This window comes from Lepisosteus oculatus, chromosome 3 (genome assembly GCF_040954835.1).
Source record: "Lepisosteus oculatus isolate fLepOcu1 chromosome 3, fLepOcu1.hap2, whole genome shotgun sequence".
In the NCBI taxonomy this organism is placed as follows: domain Eukaryota; kingdom Metazoa; phylum Chordata; class Actinopteri; order Semionotiformes; family Lepisosteidae; genus Lepisosteus; species Lepisosteus oculatus.
This window is the reverse complement of record NC_090698.1, coordinates 67544817-67568635: the sequence shown is the minus strand read 5'-3', so window position 1 is coordinate 67568635 and position 23819 is coordinate 67544817. Positions and strand designations below refer to the sequence as shown.

At 37.7% G+C, this 23819-nt stretch overlaps 1 protein-coding gene across 8 annotated transcripts in view; it reads right to left on the bottom strand.

The window, feature by feature from the left end:
- Nucleotides 1-22272, bottom strand: part of LOC102696748 (protein unc-13 homolog B) — a 92106-nt gene extending 69834 nt beyond the window's left edge. For 2 of the 8 annotated variants that reach the window (XM_069187414.1, XM_069187415.1), the window contains exons 1-3: nt 21703-22271; nt 4019-6644; nt 3518-3540 (exon numbers count right to left, since the gene is read on the bottom strand). In XM_069187414.1, the coding sequence (XP_069043515.1) occupies nt 3518-3540; nt 4019-6500 (2505 nt within the window). In that variant the 5' untranslated portion in view covers nt 6501-6644; nt 21703-22271. Of the gene's footprint in view, nt 1-3517; nt 3541-4018; nt 6645-21702 lie in introns of all 8 variants that reach the window. The other 6 variants (XM_069187416.1, XM_069187418.1, XM_069187417.1 and 3 more) reach the window with 5 other exon arrangements.
- Nucleotides 22273-23819: the final 1547 nt, after the last annotated feature.

Below are 23819 nucleotides of genomic sequence, written 5' to 3'. Positions count from 1 at the left end.
AGTCGTTTTTATCCATCAATGGCTACATGAAGAGACATGTAACCTCCAACTTGAATAGATTCAATTTTCATAATGGAAACATTTTGGTTTGCCTTCTCTTCACTTTGCTTTTAAACTTTAAGTAGTAAACAATAGCCTATCTCACACCATGTGACAAATAAATAATATTAAGTCGGGAAATGTGGAAATACTGTATAAGAAATGTGTAAGGGGCAGAAAAGTACTCAGCAGGAATGCAAGGTAGATCAGCCACCTGCTTCATAAAATTAAAAGATTCAACTCTTCTACCACCAGGGCTGGAGACCACATGTGCTGTATACAGTACTCTATATATTGTACATGTAATGTCAAAAACACAAAGACATTAACAATGTAAAATACAGCCATCTCAGTCTCTCATGCACATAGCAATAACAGCCAATGACAATCCTTCATTTAACTGAGCCAGAGAAACAAGTTGAGGTTGTTGTCAATGAAACTGAGCTAAATAATGTAGAAAATGTTTTTTTTCTCCTGTACTGTACATGTATTTATGTTGATCTTGGGAACTTCATCCTGTACAAGAATGTATGATATACCAGCATCATAAATCAGGGGAGTGAAATTTCAAGAAGAGCTCTGTCTTTTGGGTTTAAAAGGCTGAACACATTTTGGCAGTAGGAAATACAGTATTTATCACTCTGCACTGCAACTGGTCTATCAGTTCAGGAAACATCCCTTACAGTATACAGATACAGTATCTGATGGCATTAGAAGAACGCAGCCCCTGGAGCAATTTCAAACAGTATGTCCTGAAAGTCTCAAATGACCTTCTATTCTCTGATAAAAGTTGTCATGACATTAAAAGTAGATAGTGTACTTGTCGGTGACATTACATCAGGCCTTGTAAGTTTTCAGGTACAATGATTTACAACCACATATAAAGGTCTCCTTTATTATTATTTCCCAAATAATTATTATTCAGAAAAAATGACATACTGTATCATCCTCTATTTTAATAAGGACAGAAAAAATAATTCTAAAATTTAAAACAAAACTCAGACCATGTGCTGTTGCCATTACTGAGAAAATAAACCTTATTTTTACTGGTAATAAGCACAGATTTTTTTATTTATTCTCAGGAGAAATGTAAAGCAAACTTTATATCTGATTTCAACAGAGAGTGCAACAGTTTTTAAAAACTGAATGGGCTCTTTGCGAAGACAGAACTAAAAACAAAAGGAGTAAGCAGATTGCATAAACAGGTAGGCATGCCAAACTCCAAGCAACAAATATATAATATACTGTACATATACTATGAGATACACACTATATGACTAAAAGTAATGGGGGAAAATGTGCAGAGTTTGGTTTTTCCACAGATGAATGTGGTAACCTAGGAATCCGTAGATGATAGATACTGTACCATCATAACCCTGGTTCCCTGAAAAGAACTGCAGTTATTAACTTCCTGGGAAGTGCCTTTTGCCATTGATCCTGTGTTACGTAAGCATAGTAAGAATATCTAATCAGACACTGACATATTACAAAGCTCTGCCCTATTTTCCCCCATGAAGCCGGGCTGACGTGGTAATTCATCCTTACAGAATTTTCTTGCAGAACTGGCACCCCAACCAAGCAGATTATAAGGCCATTCAGAAGACTATCAACTGAATTTTTGCTCAGGGAATTAGGATTATGATGATAACCTAATATTCCTTTTCAGACGAAATGCAGTTTTTACCCAGAACCTGAATACCCAGCCAGAAGTCACAATAATGGAGGGTCATAAAGAGATGAAAAGACCATGAGACCTTGGATCTCACTGAAGGCCACAAAGCCTCCATAATATTCAGCACGCAAAACCAAACAAAAATGGAGGGCTCAAGTTACTACCAGGTGGGGGGCTTCACTTTATTGCCCCATAATAATAATTAATAATAATAATTGCTTACATTTATATAGCGGTTTTCTGGACACTCCACTCAAAGCGCTTTACAGGTAATGGGGACTCCTCTCCACCACCACCAATGTGCAGCATCCACCTGGATGCAAACACTCCATAGCTGAATGAGCTCAATGGTGCTTGGAGAGTGTCCAGTCTCTGTTCTGGACCATAGAAAGCTGACTGGACATCCTGAATGTCAATGTCTATCATACTGTACATACTGTACGTATTGTATCAACTGGACTGAGAGATGGAGAAGACTCCAAAAGGAAAGGCTGGAAGGCCTCCACAGTCACTGTTTGGTTGACATAAAAGGCTGACCGGATCTTTGGCACAAAAGGCAGATTAAATAAAAGGGTGCCTGAAGAACACAGAGGGGATATTAAGACAACGGAGAAGCTGATCACCATAGCCTGGAGTTCTCTCATCTGATGGACCATTGGTTTGACCAGGAGGAAAGACATCTTCAATGAGAGAAAGCAGGGTCCACAAACTCAAAATGTTCTAAGGGAGGCATTTGTGGAGACCAGACTGTTCAAACCTACAGGTTTCGTGACCATTTTGTCTTGACGGAGTCTTGAAAGAATAGACACAATCTTCCCATTCTCCAGCAATCTCTAGAGAACAACTAAAAGCATCTCCGCCCCCAGTGAAGCACTAGGGTGCAAAGACACATCATGTACAAGAATATTGTTTGCTGGTATGTGCAGCCACATTAGAAAGTGCAAACCTACTCCATCCAGAAAGCCAAGGCCAGTCAAACAGTGCTGTTTAGAGATCAAAGAAAATGCCACAAAGCACTACTCCTCTGTCTCGCTTCACTGTTCTGCAGGAGGATCTATGAGCCTTCATGGCCAGCACCCAGCAAACAGGTGAATTTGGGAATCTTCACTCCAGTCATTGTACAAACCGTGGATGACAGCAAAATTCTGCAAAGCACCAGATACTGTCAGGGCAGGAGTGAAACAAAGCAACGTGAATGAGGTGACATCTTCCCAGCTTCACAGAAAGAAGGGCAGGATCTGACTGGATGACTTTGTTCTCTGTATTGAGAAGGCGGATAGTGACAAAAGTTCTTCCCCATGAGGTTACAACTGCATTGTGCTTTGAGAGGAAAGCACTTTTTGCAGTAATTATAATTAAGGAGTCCTTTGATTTATAAAGGTCACTTACTTCCAAAACAAGAATATCTGACAACTAACAGTTTTATGACAGCTTCAGCAAGCAATACTGTTATGATGGCCTGGGTATTCTGGCAAAATTCTTCTGCAGTCCTGGCCTGTAAAATGCTTGATATTCCCTATAGATTACTTAGAGCAGGTATGCCCATACTGTATGTCAGATACATAGTTACACTAAATCATACCCTGATAATGAACTCAATAGGCTAACCTCCACAGATGTCTTCCAGCTCACTATTTACTACAAATTTATCTGTTACTGTCTTTCCATGCTATAAATTTCAAGCACCTAAGGTCTCAGGAAAGTCAATACAAATGGCCTTCAGCATTTTGCATCTGTATGAGGTATCCCAATACATTTTGTCCTATAGTGTGTATAAAGGTACACATCCATAGATATGAGAATAACCTGATCTTCTTCTCTACTGCCTTCTGCAAGAAAAAAGGAAACAGGAAGCAAGCGAGGAAGAGGAAATTAGAAATTCTACTGGACCATATAACACAACTTGACCAACTGGTGTAAATTTGGAAAACCAAGAAACAATGCAGAAAATAAATTTAAAAAACAGCAGGATAGTGTTTAAATGATCTGATAAACATCTAATTAGTGCACCAGATTTTTTTACCAGATGTCATTTACAATGCAATTAGCATTATATTAAAATAGAACATTTGAGAGATTGAAACTGGTCTAAATGTCTGTGTCGATTCCTATGAAATATGAGATACTGAAGATTGGCTAAAACAATCAATTTCAAACCATGAAGATACCGCAGTTATATAGCACTTCTATAAAAGCTGTACAATTATTTGTTACAACAATAGGCCAGATAGACTAGCACTGGATCTTCACAGTCTAACATATGATTACAGATATCTTTGAACCTGGAGTCATATTTGCCCGAATTACCTGCATTAAACTCCTCCTCAGAGAAAGTGGACTTGGAGCCATCAGTCTTCTTGGACAGCTTTCTCTGGGTCAGTCTTTTCTCCTTCAGGACACTCTGGAAGTTGTTGAGGCACTTATTCAGATAATAAGGGTCCTGCTGCCTGTATTCGGTCTTATTAGGACTAAGCCCTGGGGTACACTCTGAGTTGGAGTGATCGTCTTCTGGGTGGAGCTCTGGCAGAAAAGGATCCTCAGCAGAAATGGACTCTGCCGTGGCGCAGTGCGAGAGCACAGTACAAGAAGAATCCTGAAAATCTGAAGGTGTGGTGCAGGACAGCAAATTGTCTTGAGTATTCATTTCTGGAATTGCATGGTCCAGTGAAGAGTCAGTACGTACCAGCTGTGGTTCACTTAGGCAGTGCTCAGTATTGAGATTCCCATTTCGTTTAATCGTTTCCATCCCAGATGTTGCTTCTGGACTGCCAAGCACTGGACTTCCAGTCTCTTCGTCGATATATATGGGACCAGTCCCTTCTAATTTTTTTAAAGCCCCTCTCAGAGCTGTTTTGAAATGTAGAACAGCCTTCCCAATTTTCTTAACATTAAACCCCACGTTGAGAAGATCGGTGCTTTCAGGTTCCAAACTGGGCAGGGAGAGATCAGAGTCTAACTTGAATCCTCCTTCGATCCTCAGCAATTCATCCACATTTTTGGTGTGGATCTGGTGCGGCCATATTTTAGCTGGCAACGCGAAGCCATCTTCAAAAATATTAGTTGCGAGACAATGCTCAGAGGAATGGTGATGTTCAAAAGAACATCCTGCTTGATAACAGTCATCACAGTCAGTAAAAGCAATTGTGGAATTGTGACTAAGGCTTCTAGATGGATCGCTTCCCAGATCATCTGCATAACTCTCTGTGACATGATAATTTGTAGCCGTAAAGTAAGAACAGGTGGTTGTACATTCACACTCAGAGTTGGGATTTATTGCCTTGGCACCGCTGGCTGCCTCAGTTGTATTCAGCTGAAGGCCTTGAGTCCTCCAATCAGCTAGACTAGATGAGCTCAGGGCAGGAGAAGGGTAGTGACAGCCAAACAAAAGAGATAAGTGTTCAGAACTACTCACTGACGACTGGTCAGGGGTGCTAATTGTTTCTCCTCTTCTATAGAGGTCCCAAGTTCCAGGGTTACAAAGTTGATCTTCTTGTTCTGTGCTATTTCGGCAGAGGTAGGGTCCCTCCTCACTCCAGCCTACTTCTCCCTTGAAGTTCATACTATGCTGCAGCCCCTCTTCAGCCCAGCCATTGGTCCAGGATTTGTCCTGCATATCCCCTTTGCAGGGAAATATTTCCTGTCCTTCCACATCTGATTCATTGGACTTGGAACTCTGTCCTGAGGACAATGAGCTTGTGCTTGGACAGTCCTGACCATTCTGGCGCTCCAAACATGATAAGTTATAACCCCTGCACCCTGAATGAGGTGGCAAATCTGAGCTTTGGTCTGAAGTATCCTGGTCTCCTACATCAAATGGCTCCGAGCCTGGCAGGTCAACAGTAGTGGTGGAGACAGCCTGGCCAATAGAGTCAGTGCTTGAAAGTTGCCTGTCCTTACTTTGCATTACCTGGTCATCATTATCCCAGATGCGGTATTCCGATAAACTGCAGGTGAAATCCTCTGGAACCTCTCTGGCTTTCTCTCTGGTGGAGCTGCAACTGCTGCTGGGCCCCTGCGAAAGGACTGTCCCAGCTCCAGATCGCAGTTCCTCAATTTCGGTCAGCACAGCATCCACACAGCTCGAGACTTCCTCCACTGATCCACGCACAGATGTCAGGTACTGTCGCAAGTCTGAGATCTCCTCCTGGATCCGGTTAATCCCCCGCAGCTCTTTCAAGATGTGTTCGATTATGTCACTTGATGCTTCATCCTCCCCTTCTTCTTCCTCATCCTCTTCATCATCTTCCTCCAAGTTTTTTGCTTCTTCAGCTTCACTGGATGGCTGAGGGGATACTATTGGCTCTGCATCAGTAACGGGGCTCTGTTTATCTCCCAAAATGTCTTTGTTCTTCCCTTCTACTCCTTCAGATGGATCTGAACCATTCACGTTTGTAGACGTGTGACCCAATTTAGGGCCATTTTTGTGGAGGGTGCATGGGATCTTGATGTATCCCTCACGGTTCAGTTCCACCTCACCCACACAAGCAACACTAGGAGCTGTGGGATGACCCTGTCCATTGGGCAGGGAAAGTCCAGAGAACTCTGTGCTGGGGGATTCTCTCTTAATGCCACAGACAAACATGTCCTTTTCAATCTCCATGGGAGAAAGATGAGTATCTTGAGCAGAATGCTCCCCTGTGCCCTGGAGAAATCTCTGAATCTTACTTCTTAGACTCTGAGCCACTTTAGGGCGCTGAAGCCTCTTTTTCGCTAAGCTTTTCTTCTTGGACCTTTTGAGTGGTAGCATATCAGATGCATCTTGACCATTGGAGCGACTCTTGGAGAACATTGCTGATGACAATCCCACTCTGCTTACTTTGAGAGACCTTCCATTGCCTTTGGTCAGAAGTCGAGATTTATAAAGATTGCCATTTCACTATAGAACAGAGGGCATTTTTTCTGCCCAGCATTTACCAGACAGCTTACTCTGTGGCTGACAAAACAAATAAAATGAGTTGAGAAAAACAAAGATTTTCTCATGGTGACATGCACAAACAATTTTCATACTTATTTTATTAATGTGGAGGATTTAAGACATCCAACATTCAATGGTGAGTGTAAAGTGATTTTATTTAGAGAAATAAAGTCACTTTACAAAATATAACAAAGAAAAAAAAATATTACTTAGCCATGGATCTTGAAATATGTAATTACACACACTTGTTTTTCTTTCCTCCATCAAAACTGACATTCCAAGTGTATAACAACAAAAGGCAAACATGTTATGTGCTGAATAGTAATTTAATTCCACAAGACATTTGTCAGCGTGCTTTCATTAAGTTATTAGAAATCACATTAAAAAATGAATAAATCCACAATATCAGATCAATGTGATCTAGACATACAGTATGGATTAAAAATAATTTGAATGTAAATATAACTAGACAACATTGTCTCTTGATGTCTGCATGTTGCATAATGTACAGTATATTAACCTTTCTCTCCCTTTCTTTAAGGAGCATATGGTGGTTGTAAGTAACTGCAATGGCATCCTGCTACTTGGAACCTTCATAAAAAAAAAACAGTTCAGTCTCAAGCTGTGAATTCCCCCCTGCAGCTCTCATCAAGAGTTTTCTGTCCAAAATATTTTAATGCACTGCTCATTGATAGACATGATTGTTGCACTCCTTGACACAGACAAAAACAATGAACAGCTCACCCCCTTAATCAACTCAAAATTCTAGCTTGCATTTCCAAACTGATCTCCAGTAACATGGGTTGCACACTTGCTATGAACTGTCATCAGCAGAGAGTGGGAGCTAACATGACTAATCTTCAGCATAATGAAGCAGTAACCATTGAAACAAAGTGTAATTCAGTAATCTGACAGCAAGAGTGCAGTCCGACTCAGAATGCATTTGCCTTTAATTTTACCTTTTAGACTTGTGTATTTTATTATACATCTATGTTAATCATTCATTTGTGGACTCTTTTCAAATCATGTCCTTCATATATATTTAGAGCACTTAAATTCTGAGAGCTGGTTTTAAATTGCTCACATTTTATAGTGGAACATTACATTTCCAAAGTGGAAAATGTTCAGTACTGACATAAAACAATGCAAAGGGAATAATACCATTGCATTTGCATAAGTGAAAAACTCTCTGGCTGTATGCAGCTAGTATGCTAAAAGCTTTAACCATTGTAACCACACAAATAAGCCCCAGACTGTTTGTTTTTCTGGACTCGATCAGTCTTCAAGTATAACCTTTTTAGAGGGTCTTATTGTAACTAAAATATAATAATAATAATTGCTTACACTTATACTGTATAGCGCTTTTCTGGACACTCCACTTTAAAGGTAATGGGGACTCACCTCCACAACCACCAAAATATGCATTGTGAGAGGATGAGTGGATACTGAGATTCCTTAAAATCTTAGACTGACTTTCACTTATAGGTACTGTTCTACACAGCAGTAAACCTAAAAGGCACTAAATACAAAACCCATTTCTATATTTGCAAAAACTCTTTAAAAAAGTTCCTGATTATTTTCTTTACAGCATGCAGTACAGCATGTTTTCTCAATGTGAGCTACTTGAAAATCACCTATCCAATGCTTCTTTTAGACAAATATGTGAATTGATTTTTGTGTTCCTACTTCTGATGAATCAGAAAAGGCCTTGTGTACAGTACAAGAGGAGATTACATTTGATGTAACGTGACCAATTTACAACGAAGCCAACGCGCATATCTTTTAAACGTTGTATGGAAAGTTACTTGAAAACAAAACACAAAGTTTAAAAAGCAAAAATAAATACCAACTGCCTTAAGTGGTAACTATTACATTCAAGAAAAAATGGTCTGAAGACTAACAAACCTTAAGTCTCTGCAACTCATCACTCCATATGTCATCCTCTGTCATCTACTCCCTCTCTTTGCACAACAGCAACCCATCATTCTTCTTCTCCCACAATAAATTTGTCTCTGCTCTCCTTGACGCAGGCTGTCCTCCCTGCCCACGAACCACCTGCTCTGGAACTGCAAAACGTAAATGATACCTGACAGAGCTTTCTCAGCTCAAGACTCTGGTTCCATACACTGGCAGACGAGAAACATTGAGGATTTACACAGTTATTTTCTTAACTCCTCTTACACTTTTCCTACATGTGTAGGAAGGGAGAATCTTCTTAAGATTGTTTTTCCCCTACAGTCTTAACAACTTCTTATTTTTCATTTTCTTATTATTAGAATTTTTTGTCAACATTCACACATACTGTATGATCAGTATGACCACATTACAACATTGCCAGCTTGATTTGAGTCTAATCAACGAACATCCTGCTATTTTTGTGATATTAAGTTGTTTAAACACAAGAATTTGAAATTTTTTAGACAATCTACAGTATGAGTTTGTTTCAGGGAGCAGGGTTTGATCATTTATTTGTCAAGTGACTGCAGACGAATTTACTCAAGCAAATATTCTGTCTGTATCCCAGACCAAATCATAATTCCGTGTTATCCACCACCTGTACTGTAAATAGAAAATCAATTCCTGTAAATCTATGGCAGGTACTGTATTTGTCCACACGAGTCTTCTGGCAGGTGGATGAAAGCTCTGATTTGGACACAGTTACATTTCTTGTCTGACACGACCATATCAGACAAGAAATGTAACTTTTGATATGTTGATAGTTTGGTTCCCCAGAATATGTCCAGTCGGGATACAGCAGCCTTCTGGAATATGTTCTCTTGTGACCAAAAGAAATTATAAATAAGAGGGGGCCATTCAGACAAATCTTCCTCATTTGTTTTTAAGTAGCTAATTGTTCTGAGGATCCCATCCGGCCACTTCTTGTTCCATGCTCCCTCAAGTTTTTGTTCTTAAATACATTTTCCAACATGTTCAACAAAAATAAAAGCAATTTTGCGCTAATGCACTTGACATGCATTCAGATATATGTCCTGCATTCTCCCATTCAGCCCTTCATGAAACAATTCTTGTACTTTGAAAACTGTACTTTTGAACAGTACATTTTCACATTTTCAGATGTTTACTGTGTGTTGCGCATATTATGTGGTGATTTAATACTGTAGCTCTTACACCTGTACTTTGCACTGAATGTTAGCCTCCCCAGTAAATACTGCCCAAATTAGTTTTTAAATGTAACTTCAACTTTTAATTCAGATGCTATAAAATGTTTTTGGTCTTCTTCCTTCCTAACACTACAAATTTTGCCTAAAAGTCTATGACCATCTTTGAGGAAGCTCTTACCCGTTCTCCAGTTTGACTCTCCAGCAGCCATTCACACACAGTACTGTTAGAAAACCTCAAGTGCAGAAACTGGTACTTCAAATTAACTGCTATGATAATTTGCTTAACAGCTGTACAGTTCATGTAAAAAGAAAATCTCAGCTCCCTAGGCAAGTTTCTAAACCCTGATCTTGAATGAAGTTTTATTTCTGAACGTTTCCCTGAGGAAACCATCAACACACATCCAAACTCTTTCTGACTTTACAAACAGAATGAGAAACCTCATAATGGGTTTTATACCTCCTAAATATAGTTTATCAAGGTACTTACATCAAACTGGAATGCTTATCATGTGAAGTAATAAACATGACTTACATTAACCTAATAAGAATTAGTAAGAGGCCGTCAAGACTGGAAAAAAGTGCTGTAGAGTATTATTCACTTAAGACATCACTGGTTCACTAGTTAGAGGTTCACTAAATAAGGAAAATGTCCAAATTCAAAAACATTAGCAGAGTAGGGGTGAATCCCTACTGCTAGAACTAGACAAGACAGAAACCAAGTATAATAGAGGTGAAGGTAGCCTGCACGTTGTCAAGGCAACCATGAACAGCAGAATCCTTTCTGCCCAGTTCTCTGATCTTCTCCTGTGTTGACTCTAGTCAGAACACAGGTTGAAACTAATATTTTTATCTAATCCAAGGCCTGATTTACTTACCTTTCTCCCTTCATGCTAATCTTACACTAGTAGATAAGATATTTACACTGTCTATAAATGATTGATGATAGCTAAGTTGTCATAATTGTTTTTAGACTTCATTTGATTGCAGCATTTAAAGCATATGTGCACAGTTTAAAAGTTTTAGCTTTAGGATCATGTTTGAATAGTGAGCAGGACTTAACTGACTTCAGAAACCTGTTAATTAAATTGATACAAAATCTCTGTAATAAGAAACGTGATGCCACTGTGAAATATGAATGACAAAAAGGCCTTCAAAATTCTAATTTTTAATCAATCAGATCAAATTAGATTCTTCTGCTGAATATTTATTATTACTCAGCTTCTCTGCTTGGGATTGGAATTGACTTCAGAAGAATTCCCTTTTGGTAATCCTGTTCTTTGGTTCCTACAGAGCTACTGTATTTTTTGTTCTGCAGTATGTACATTTGAAACAGATAAAGCCCTGTCTTCCTAAATGTACGAGCTGAGACCGAAGGCAAGGTTCCTATTGACAGAATACTTAAGTGCCTATCAGCGTCAGCTGTCCCTTTGAGAAAACATTGCACCCATTTCTCAGTGTCTCCACTTCTTACTGCTGCAGACAACTAAAATAAAAAATGAAGACAGTGCATTATTCTGCTTATGTCAAGTTAAACATTTATAAAATAACTGAAACCATTTTCCTCTTGTGATTTTTTAAAGACCAAAAACATCTACAGGAGTTATTAGACAACTACATTTCATTTACATAGAAAACAAAAATACATTTTATGAATTTATATGAAAAAAACAACTTGAAAAAATCCATTAATTCCTGGCTAGTTTTATTGCAGTCCTACAATTCAAGTGAAACAAATTCAACATTTTCTGCAAATGGCCATTCCCATTCTTACACTGTGCCTATGGAAAATAATATATGGTATATATATTATATTAATAAAAATATCCGCTTTCCGATAAATTAATTTCTAAAAAAAATCTACAAATTAATTAACAAATTGTGTCATGTTCAGTATGAATTTGTAAGGCTACTCAATGATTTCCAAAGATGAGTAAGATGCCTTTAAGGAGCAAAAGGAAGATTTAACTGCAGTACAATTTACAAGGGATCACATTGCTTTAAGATGAAAAATAAAGATATAAATATCAGAAAGCTGCTCCAATTTTCCATGTTTAAAGGAAAGACATTCCAAGGAGATGTCAGTCATATGCTTTTTTAGGATAAGTGTTGGTTACAAATAGAATTCAAAATCCAAATTCCTTTCAACTACAGTATATACAGAACCTGGCAGCTATATGATAGATTGAATTAAAGCATCTAAAGTCAATCAGGTAGCACATTATAAATACCATATCGGTAGAATAAAATACAAAGAACATTGGTAAATATTTTAACTATTTGACCTTTGAAATGATCAAATCTTTTGATCTTGGAAACGGAACCAGAGAAAACTGGTAGAAACTACATGGAAGTGCGCTGAAAGCCAAGACCAGGAGGAACATCTTCAACAGATAAACTTATGGGACAAGCTACTCGGTCACACTGCTGAAGTGGACATCGCACCTGTCTCCATAAAAAGATGTATTGCGATCCTTTGATCGATGAGTTACTACCTCATCGTAGTAGAGGGCGAGATGGGCAAAACGGCCTCCTCTCATTTCTAACCATTTTAAGATGATGTGTGGGTCTCTCTCTGGAGGGAACCAATTGCTAAGACTTCCACTATTTCTTTAGAACAGTAGCCCCCAGCATACAGGTCTGCAAGTCCTCACCTGCCAAGTGTTTGCACCCCAAAGGGCCATTCCCGGGCGCACAACTGTTAGGACATTTCACTTTTGTCACATTAGCCTTAAATTCATTTACAGACTTTGGTACGTAAAGGAAAACAATCAGTTGGTCATTGGCTCAGTGACAATCAATTTCATTATACATCTTTTTGCACATCTTTTCACTGCACATCCATTTCACTGCAATCCATTTCATTATACCTAAGAATTTCATTGCATTTGTGCATATGACAAATAAACTGAACTGAATACCATCAATTGTGGATTTTATCAGTTCTAGAACCGATGCATTATTTCCATATTTTGTGTAGTTGTTCTTTAAGAAACTTCAGCCTAACCTAGCAAGTTTAAGAATAATTAGCAGGTGATTTTTTTCAAAGACCGCTTCAGGAATAATTCATCATGCCCCTCAGGGAGTTTCTTGTTCAAAATGCAAACCCAGAAGATATTTTATTTGCATCCCCTCTTTCTCAGAACTTCAGTGGGAATTAATCATTATTGTGCATTCATTATTAATAATTTTCCCTGATAGGCTTAAGAGGCTCTTTAACATGTTAAGTGTTAAACTATCAGTAACATCCTGATCAAACAGACATTCAAAGTATTTCTGTCATGCCAGCCTTTGATGTTTCTGTTGATATAGTTCTCATTCACTCAGATTTATATGCAAGCCTCGAGTTACCCCTCTGAATTAACAGAAGACTGGTTTAACTTATGAAAATAAGGTAGGTTTTAGGCAATATATCTGTCATGTATGAGTTCTGAAGATAATATCTTGCATTCCTTCCCTGCATAAACTTATACAGTACATAATAAAAATTTGTGGATGATGCTACCGATGCTAAAATTAAGAAATAAAAAGGATTAAGAAATAAAAGCCATTTTGACAATGCTTCCTTCAAGTATCAGTGTTCAGATTTTAAGCAGGACAATTAATCAAAATATTAAATATCATCTGGAGTTACTGTATTTTTGAATAACACTGAGGGAATAACACTGAGTTATCCAAGACAACTGACTCTCATCTTGAATGAACCTGAAAGTTTTAGATTTACATTCTACCTTAACTTCACACTAACATTTTTTTTCAGCATTTATTTACATTTTCCTGAGATGAACTGCAATGCAATGCGTATTCAAATCTGTGCCCAATGCCAGGCTCCACTGGAAATCTCTACCAGCTAAAACACATAAGAAAAAGGATGGATGGATTGCTTTTCATACTGATACTGCATCACAGAAATTACTTAAATTAAATCCATTTCAAATCTAGCCATGGTTATCTGTGTATTCAGCAATGGTTACCTTTATCTAAAAAAACTAAAAAGTATCCTATAACCATGTTTCTCCAGGTATCACAGGTGAAAAGTGGAAAATCAAATATCAAAATCAACCAAACGCCTACATAATATCAGCTGCAATACAAATAGTGTTCAGTGGACATTTACTTACTAATAACACGAAGTGCATCATGCAGTACACAGTATATATTCACCTAACACTGACTTATCCAAGCCAGCAGACTCTTAGTTTTAGGGAAGAGTGGGCCTGACTGGCATACTGGAAAGGAAGACCTCTTAGGAAAATCAGATTGCAGCTCTAAGAGGCGTGTGTGTGGACGATTTCTCAATTCAGTTTCCTTGACTGGGGACACTATGTTGTAGGAATTACCACCCTTCATAAACCTAGGTCTTAATGACAATTACTGTCATTAAGAATCCCATGTCACCGTTCATAAGAGTTATTAATCCTGGTGTCCTCAATTCCACTCTGTGCCTGTACATTGTGGCCTCCCTCAAATTCCCACTTACTGTAATTCAGCTAGTGAGGATCTCTTTACCTGACTGGTGCATAACAGATGCTTCACTACGGTAGTGTACATTATGTGTCAAGAGCTACACAAAATTTTCGAAACAGCTTACAAAGTGGAAAGTGTCGAATAAGAGTACTGTACAAAAGACATTATGACAACAATGAGGAACAAATATTTCCACAGACTGGTTTTCATTATTAATGGAAGCTGATGAAGAATATTGTAGGCACTTGCATAGAACTACTGCATGTATAAAACTTTGCATATTTATTAACTCACTATATTGCTGAGACAGTAAAGTACATTATTGATGAGAGTCACTTACGGTACTAAATCACATTTACATTTATGCCTCTACATGCTCTCAAACCCAGATGACATGGTATTACTACAGAAAAAGAATAAAAAATCCTTGTTTTAAGTGAATTTTATAAAAAATCCACACTGGGAATGAATTATTAACATTCGTTATGGATATTTTAGGTGACGAGCAGGCATAATGCACATCCAGTTTTGGGAGAAACTATTTGAATGAGGTTCTCCAGTGTTGCCCAGAAAGCAACAATCTTATCAGAGGCCTAACAAATTCTGCATTATCATTTTTACTTAAATTCCATTGTGTTATGAATAATCAAGCAAGAACTGGTTTCTTTCAGGACTACATCAACCCTGTAGCAATTGTCAAAAGAACACTAAAACTGGTATTTAAACACAAATTTGCTAACGACAGCCAAAACAATGAACAAGGCCCATTTGTATCTTTGTGGAAACTATGGAAACTGTTGCATTTACAACAAGTTAACCTATGTCCTGTTAACCACACTCCATACAGTTAATGTCATACATTTAACAATGCTTACTAGGGTCAACTTATATTTAATTATAAGAACTGTTTGGAATATACGGTACTGGATGAAGAAAAAACGCACTTCAAAGCTTGGTACCCCTGGGGCCAAAGTGCTTGGCTTAAATGTAAAAGACTGGTTTTCTGTAGCTTAGCTATTACTGCTACTATGTACAGTATAACAGCGAAGAGAACAGCTGAGAACAGCTCTTCATCATGATATGGTGCATATCAGTTCTTGGCCAAAAAGGCTTGTCAAGAGCAAATGCACAATACCAGCCAGAACTCTTTAATGAGACAATTTTACAGAAAGGGAAAGGACCCCTGGTGTTTGCAATCTGCATCAACTTTCTTAAAAGCATTCATTTTCCTGTCATAGCTTAGCAATTAACATTTCCAATTCCTGTTCAATTACTGAATTCCACCCTTTGCCTTCCTGTGACAGTGCCAGATATGGTCGATCCAGCTGCAGAGGAAAGGACACACAGTACCATGCCCTACAGCACAGTTACATTATTAAGTCTAGGGGTACTGTCATGAAACATACACAAACACAGAAAAATCTTCTAGAAACAGAACCTTTCTAAATCCAGTGAAAAATTAGTCTAAATATCATAGACTGATATCAACCACTGCATCTAGATGAAGTCATTCGGAACACTCAGGGGATGCCACCTACTCAGGAATTAAAGAAAACTTCTGATTTAAGTATTTTCACATTTCAGATTGCTGAACAAATTCCTCACATTTTAAAATGCAGCACTAGAACTCAGAAAAACTGGGTAACCCTTCAAACTTCACCGATTGGTAAGCTCTAAAATATATCACACAATCACACACTGAACCAATGTGGATTTTTCAGCCCTCACTTGAATGCTCTTTAATGAGAATCAAGGCCTCACATCTCATAGCTGAAAGCTTGATTGCCTGTTTATGATTCACAGACAGTCCCCCAGCTCCCTAACAGCCTGCGTTGAGCTCAATATAACCCATCAGCACTAATGATTAAAGCCGAGGGGGCAGGACAGGTTACGAACAAGGTGATGGTCTTCCTCCACCACACGCTACTGTTCGCCTCACTTATTAGATCAGGCCACTAGAAGGTGGGAGTGAACTCCAAACACTGGCACCTCTGTTACTGAAGTTCCCTGCATTTTTAAATGATTGTCACAAACCACATTAAAATAATAAAATTAAAAAAATTCTAAAGGAATACATAAAATATGAGGTACATGAGAAGTGGCATGAGTTCCTTCTATTCTCCTGCACAGAGTTATAAATCAAAGTCAAATCGGTCAAAACCTGGACAGACAAGTATTAATTCACAAAACAATAACACCATCATATAATCTATACAACAATTACACAACATTAAACAAAAACACATACTGTATATACTGTACTGATCAGTACGTTTCAGAGGCCTATGTCCTACAGTTCAAGAAACCCGGTGTTATTATTAACAGGTCAAGAAAAGAACAAACACCTTGGATCCTCATAAAAGAATACAACACAGGAATAAATTTGCCCTTCCTGCTACCAAACATGCACCAAAGTAATTTGGAATCTAGCTCCCTATTCTAAAAATCACCAACTAGGAGAGAACGTGTTTAGCCTGGGGAGTCCCCTATATGGAAAATCAGATTAAAAAGGATAACAGGTTAATGGTGTTCAGATTGATTAAGATCAGAATAAGTTCCTCTTGCATGTCACAAGCTCTGAGATAGAGGATGGTGATAGTGCTCCTTCTCTCTGCTTCTTGTCGTCAGTTTTTTCCTGTCTGTGTTTTATGTTGTGTTGGAGGTGTGCTGGAAACTCTGATGATTCACCATATAAATTACCGTAACTCACTGACCTAATGACTTCATTAAATGTTGGAACTGATACCACACTTAAGACGAGAAAGACAAAGGCAGACAATACACTTTTCTTAGGATAAACTACATTTCTTGAAAAAGCTACAAATTCCAGAAAATATAGTCTAGCGTGCATTTGCCATAGTCACTGAAACAATAAAATGTAATAAATAATATTTCAAAAGTAAATAAAATGTATTGATTCTAGCCTCATAAAACTTAACTACATGACATGGAGAGGTCATTAATTACACATAACACACAACATAAGAGGCTTTCAGAATCAGTCATTAAGAACTTTTTTAGTACAGTATGTTAAGGTGACAGTCTTTGTGCACGGCTAAATAAAATAAGTACTATTTCAGGACCGAGACTGCTTAATAAACAAAAGCACCAAGCAGGGATGCAGGCAACTGGTTTTCGTAAGCAGTTTCACTTATGACTAGTCATATCTAATCATATACACAACACAACAGGGCAACAAAAAACAATATTTTGTGCACATACAATCGAAATCAGCATTAAATATGTATGACTACATGTATTAATTTTGAAATTGTCAAACTGGTTCCACAATTTCTATTAGAAAGTGTTGCAATTACTGTATATAAATCGAAGGCTCTTTAACCTGTTAAACTGGATTATATACTGTACTGTATATATACATACTCTATGCACGTCTATCATATTTATACTTCCTTGATTTTTTCTAGTGGCTGGAATGGGGGCAGAAACTGAAGATTTACATTTTCAGGAGAATATTCAGACATGATAAATATGGTATTAATCTTTTCTTCCCAGGTATTTCAATTCTAATGTATGGACTTTTTTTATAACATAAAAAATTGACTGTTTTCCCCACTTATTCCTGCTTTGCACAAGTACCAATAAAAAATTGTCCAAAATGTCATTACATCATTTTTTGGCTTATGGATCTTGCTCTTGTTTCACTCCATCAGAGCAGTCACATTGAGATTTAAAATTTTCTTAAGGCAATTAGATACTGGAAGTAGATTGCTCACACCAGCACAGCTTTTCACTTGGACTTCATGTGTAATAAGTACAAGGCAATATTCTACATCACACATAAAGCAACAAACTTAAGACATTTTGCATCTCATAGGGCTTTTCCCCATTTGAACTCCTTCTGCCCTGACAATAATGTATCCATACCAACAGCTCAGAGTGAAGGCCAAGAGTGCTCAAGCATCTTTTCAATGATTCAGCAACACAAGGTCATGCTGCAGACTCCCTCTGCTCTTAACCACAGCTGTTCACCTGGGTCTCCTCTTGCCTCTGCACTCTTTCTATCATGATTTCTGCCCCTAGTTGTGATCAAGTATGTCATTAAGAGGTGTGTGTGTTTGATAAAAAACATCAATGCTCAATTTCTTCTTTTATTCCAAACATCACAGAAGGAGAGAAATAAAAATGAAACTGTGGCTCTTTTAGGATGTTTGAATATCAAGTGAATTTGAAAGGCAGTCACCAAAAACATTGAGGGCACAGTAAAAAATGATACTGCATGAAAAACACTGTACACAATCCTAAAGCAGCCTCTAAACTTTCTGCTGCTGATGGATGGATTAAAAAGAGGAAAAGAGAATTAATGAGATCTCATTTCTTTTTCAACCATCGATATAAACACTTACTTCATCATCACTTGTACTTACAGTGACAGGAACACCTGCCATTGTTTGGAGCATCAATTTCCTCCCAGTTCAAGCATCTCTACTTTTCCTACTTAAACTGTCATTAATACATTTAGATTCCTAGGAACCTAAGCAATTTCTGACAAATTAGGTGGCAATACCCTTAGGGACAGTGTAAAAATATTTTAAATCTGTTCATAAATTAAACCCAAAGCTGTCTCAAAACACACTGTCCATCTGCAGCTTTGTCAATTTAATCCACCTCTTAATCAAGTGATAATAAAACACTATCAATCCCATAATGTATTAGACCTTGTCATCAGAGACCCTTACCAACAGCAACTGTTCTCGTATGGAGACAGTCTCCTGCTGCAATGTATGTTCCACTTCCAAAAGTACTTGATGAAGATGGGGTCTCTATTTACAGAGCTCACTCTTCCTTTCTCTTAAACTTTTTTAACATATGGCTGCTGGGTTGGGGAAAGGCAGGGAAGATTCTTCTTCAAATGGCCACCCTGCTTACAAGCAGCACGACAATGAACCAACATTTCTCATTCAGAAATAGCTAGCAAAACTGACATCTTAACCCCATCCTGTAGTTCTCTTCTAATATTAGAGTGATCTCAGCCTAGGTCCACCAAAATACACAGAATATGTTACTGTTATTCAAGCCGTCTTTACTTCCCATTATTCTTTTAATCCCACAGCTTGCTTGGTTGTTTCTCATTTACTGTATCAAGTGTAAGAAAACTGTAGCACTTCCTTTAATCAGAAAAAATAATTACATAACAGCTATGCTTGTTTAAAACTAATTAAAGACAGGTCTGCTACAAACACAGATGTTTGCTGACAATACTGTTGTTTTATTACAGTATTACAGAAAATAAATGCTCATGGTTGTCTTTTATGGCATTATTAGTATGCTAACCACAGATCTAGTAGAATGTTGTGAGCCCCATCATCTTCATTGCCACAGTAATAGGAGTTCATTTAAAACATTAAAATCAAATTATTCATCAAATTAATTAACCCTAAGAGAACCTAAAGGATCTTATCTGATCATTGTTTCAAGCACATAAACAGTGCAAGCCTTCCAGCAGTTTCTGTGAGGTACTCAAGTCTTGGCTTTCTCAGAAAAGCAACACTACAGAAGCCTACTGGGATAGTTTATACGATTACAGTTTTCCTCAGGGTAAATGCACGCTTCTTGAAAATTATAATTTAATGCAGCACCTGTTTATCGGTCATTTTGGATTTGGTGGTATAACAGTACAGTAGTATCTGAACAGAATTTGTTCAGATCTCTAAAAATAGCACTGTAAACAAGGAATATGATTCCCTGGAGTTACAGAAGTGTTTTTGTATTCAAATGGATTATTGTTAAGCTGTGTGGTTCTGAGCAATGTGAATCAAACTCCTATAATGCCGTAAATTCAGAGTTCGAGAACTGTCTTAAAATGCTCTTGAAAGCCAGGAAACCTCCATTTTCAGCATTAAGGACATGAGTGAATCTTTCACAAACTGTACATGTTAAAATTGTTTCCCTTGCATTATCCAACTTTCTCTTCTCTCATAAAAAGTCTCAGGAGAACACAGACATCTCTCTCTCTCCAACTCTACAACTGGAAGATGTTGCTTTCGTTTTTTTTCTACAGGGAACTGTAACATTTCAAAATCTGGTTTAAAATAGCTAAATGAAGAGACAGTTAGTAGCACTGCTTATGTGCACTCTGTTTGAATAGGCTGGACAGGTAACACTGATTTTAATTCTCTTAAGAAAATCTTTTCAATTCTTATTAATTTTGCTAATAGGCATTCTGGTTAAAATGGCACTTGGATTTCAGGTCATGCTTGACCAAAAAGTTCCTTTGACTGAGAGTATTTCTATGAGAGTGTTTTAATGAGTCTCTGCACTTGCAAAGCTCCAGCTTGCTATAACTGATCTGAAGCAGGTGATGAAATGAAGCAGATTTTGCACGATTCTTCGCTAACCAATATCCTATTAAAAATGGATGGCAGGTGGACTCAGCAGTTTGTCATGCTGCTTCTAGAGAAAAGAAAGACATCTGATAAGTCTACAATAATCAGGCCAGGCAGTAAACACAAAGACTTCAACAGAGCAGTAAATTACAGCACTTCCTTTAGTCTGTTGACTAAAAACTCCAGCTTAACATTTTATTGCTCCAGTTAGCAAGAACTTCAAGTATAGATAATGGAGCGGTCAATTCACAATGCAGACATGCATTTTCATTTAGAATTTTCATGAGAGAAATGTGTACCTTTTGCATTCATCGTTAAATGCATTATATATAAATTGCACCATTAATCCACAATTTATATAACATTAAAAGCAGGTATTGCAGTATTGCAATATGTAAACAGTATGTTACATATTAAAATTAAAGACATAATCTTACCAACCAAAACGAAAAGGAGACCTTATTGCATCTGGCACGATAACCTTAAAGAGCATGTCCTTAAACATGAAGTGTTGTGCAATAGACGTGTCAAAGCAGGTGTTTTTTTAAAGGAATCTTGTATGATGTACAGTACTAATTTAATGTTTGTTCTGACAACAGAGTACAAGAAAGGAACTCCTTGTTGTTCCACAACATGACTAATGAAGAACCATACTGGTTATAAAATTAACTGTACATTTCAAGGCAGGAGAACATTAAGTACAAAGCACACAAAAGGAAAACATATTTGAAAACACTTTCGACATAATAATACATAGAAAAATAATAACGACCGATTAGAGGGGGGTTCTAAACCTCTAGAGATTTAGGCTGGTAGTTTCATATTTAACAGTTCCCCTGAACTGTCTCACACCATTCGAATGCACTTTTTTTCTCTACAGGGGGAGCGAGAGAATATCAGTTTGAGGAGGAAAGGAAAAACAGTTTTGCTAAAAAGTTCCAGCTAATCACTGAGCATTATTCAGGTCTTATTTAAATATACAGCTAGAGGCAGTAAAAATGCAAGAAATGATTATAGAAACCAGTAGACGTTGTTGCACTTTTAATGCCTTTTGGTATATTTTACTTTGAGTGAAATGCATTGAGCTGTATTGATGCGCTTTATCTTCAGTAAAATCATTGATGAAAACAAAAAAAAACTTACCTCATGGATGACAAACCCACAACAATCACAAGAGAAGTTACTAAGTAATTGCGCCTACACAAAGCAATTTAAAAAATTATCAGCAGAAGTACATCCTCCAGTGTAAATGCCAAAACAAGAAATCAGAACGAAAAAATGCTCAAATAATTTTAAAACCATTACATCTTCAATAACACGTCAGCCCATTTTCCACCGAAAATAACCTTCCAGTAAACAGTTCCAGGGTTTGTTCTCAACCAGGGCAGCTGTGTGATCAGCATCAGTGTGATGGTAAATGCCAGTTGAGACAGAGTGACCCTCTGCCCAGACAGGCACGTGCCACACAGAGGAGTCTGCCTTGGCTGAAAGAAACTGCGAATAACAGACCAACAGTGAACGTCTTTTTCTCTCTGAAGATCAACCAGGTTTGTCTTGTTCCATGAAGCAGAGCTGAACTGTCAAACAGCAGCTCATAGCCTCACATCCCTTTCCCCAGCCCACCCTGTGCAGCTCTGTGACTGAAAGCCTCTCTTATACGGTGCTCAGCTCTCCTTTCACACATACGCACACACACTCCGAATGCATGCAGGCACACAGGCATGTACAGTACTGACTCCCACACGACAGCGCAATCCCTCCAAGCTCTCACTACCACACATGCAAATCCAGACCCAAGCAGGCACGTGCATGCAGACTTGCAACATGCCAGCCCTCTACCCTGCTGGAAAGTACTGTATGCTGTGCCTTCGCATCAGGTGTGACTTTCTGAATTCCTCTTAAAAGGAAGGTTACGTGTGATTTACAGTTTTTATGCAGAAATAAAATACAAAGGCATAGAAAACAACAACCTCACAAGGGCAAAATATCAGATTCAATATCACTTTCACATAAATCAAAGAAGATATATACGGTATACGATAATTACAGAATGTAGGGCCATGATTCTGTCGCCAATCTTTAACAACTCTCACTGTACTATAGTTTCAAACCAGAAACAGAGTTTAATGCTACTCACAAGAGAATGCAAAGAAAAATTAAAAGTACCTGATTCCAGATTAAGGATTTAAATCATACTGTATGTGATAACAGCCAAAGAACCAAGGATTGGTTCACTAATGAATCTTGCATTCATAGATTACTTGCTATTAAAATATAGCATGCCCTGAGGGATTTTAATATACATGATTTAAACCTCTCGGAAATAAAACCTGAAATGCCACAAGTGCACTGCATTTTGAAAAATTGAAAACACTTGTATTACATGAAGAAATCAGAGATTTTTCTAAAGCCAGAAAAAAGCACATTAGAATTTTCAAAGCCGTAATACTATATATCAAAGCATTCTGAAAACCTGAGGCCTTGAAATACTGTTAGTGTGTGCATTAAGAAAAAGAAGAGAAGAAAGCAGAGACAAGATTAATCTGCAATGCATTCCGAATATAGGAAATAAAATATGCTAGTCAAGGGAGATAGTGGCAATAATTGCACACTTTGTAAAAGAATATTTTTTTGCTGTTAAGATCACTCATATTCAACTTTGTCACATAGCTTCTGCAGTATAACAATACTAATACTTCCTCGCAATTATATTGAACATCAAGAGAAACTTATTACTTTAGTGCTCTTAAGTGTTGACACCAGAGTTACACATCTTACACAGTAAGGATCTTGGTTTGGCATCTCATCATCAAAAACAGCACCTCTGACGGCACAGTGTCTCTGGTCACCACATGTGGGGAATCTATTTGAAGTTTCTGGACCAGAGGGAAGAGCTCCACCTACTGATCCACCAACAACACTTATATCAGCAACTTCATTTTCCATAGAGACTTGCCATTCCAGTACTGACCAGAGCCAAGCTTCTGAGAACTGATACTGTAAGTGGCAAAGATGTTAGAGGAAGATATACTGTACAGAAATATATCAGAATAAAAGAATATGCCCTAATTACTGCAAAGTAAATATATTAATATGGTAATATTTATACACTGTAAATCCCTATGTGACTGATATTCATTCTAGTTTATATCCTAAAGGAATGAAAAGAACAGGTGGATATCTCCAAAAAGCTAGAATTTTGGGAGCCTTTGATCCATCAGTCAGTACAGTATATCAATCAGATTCTGTTCATAACGATT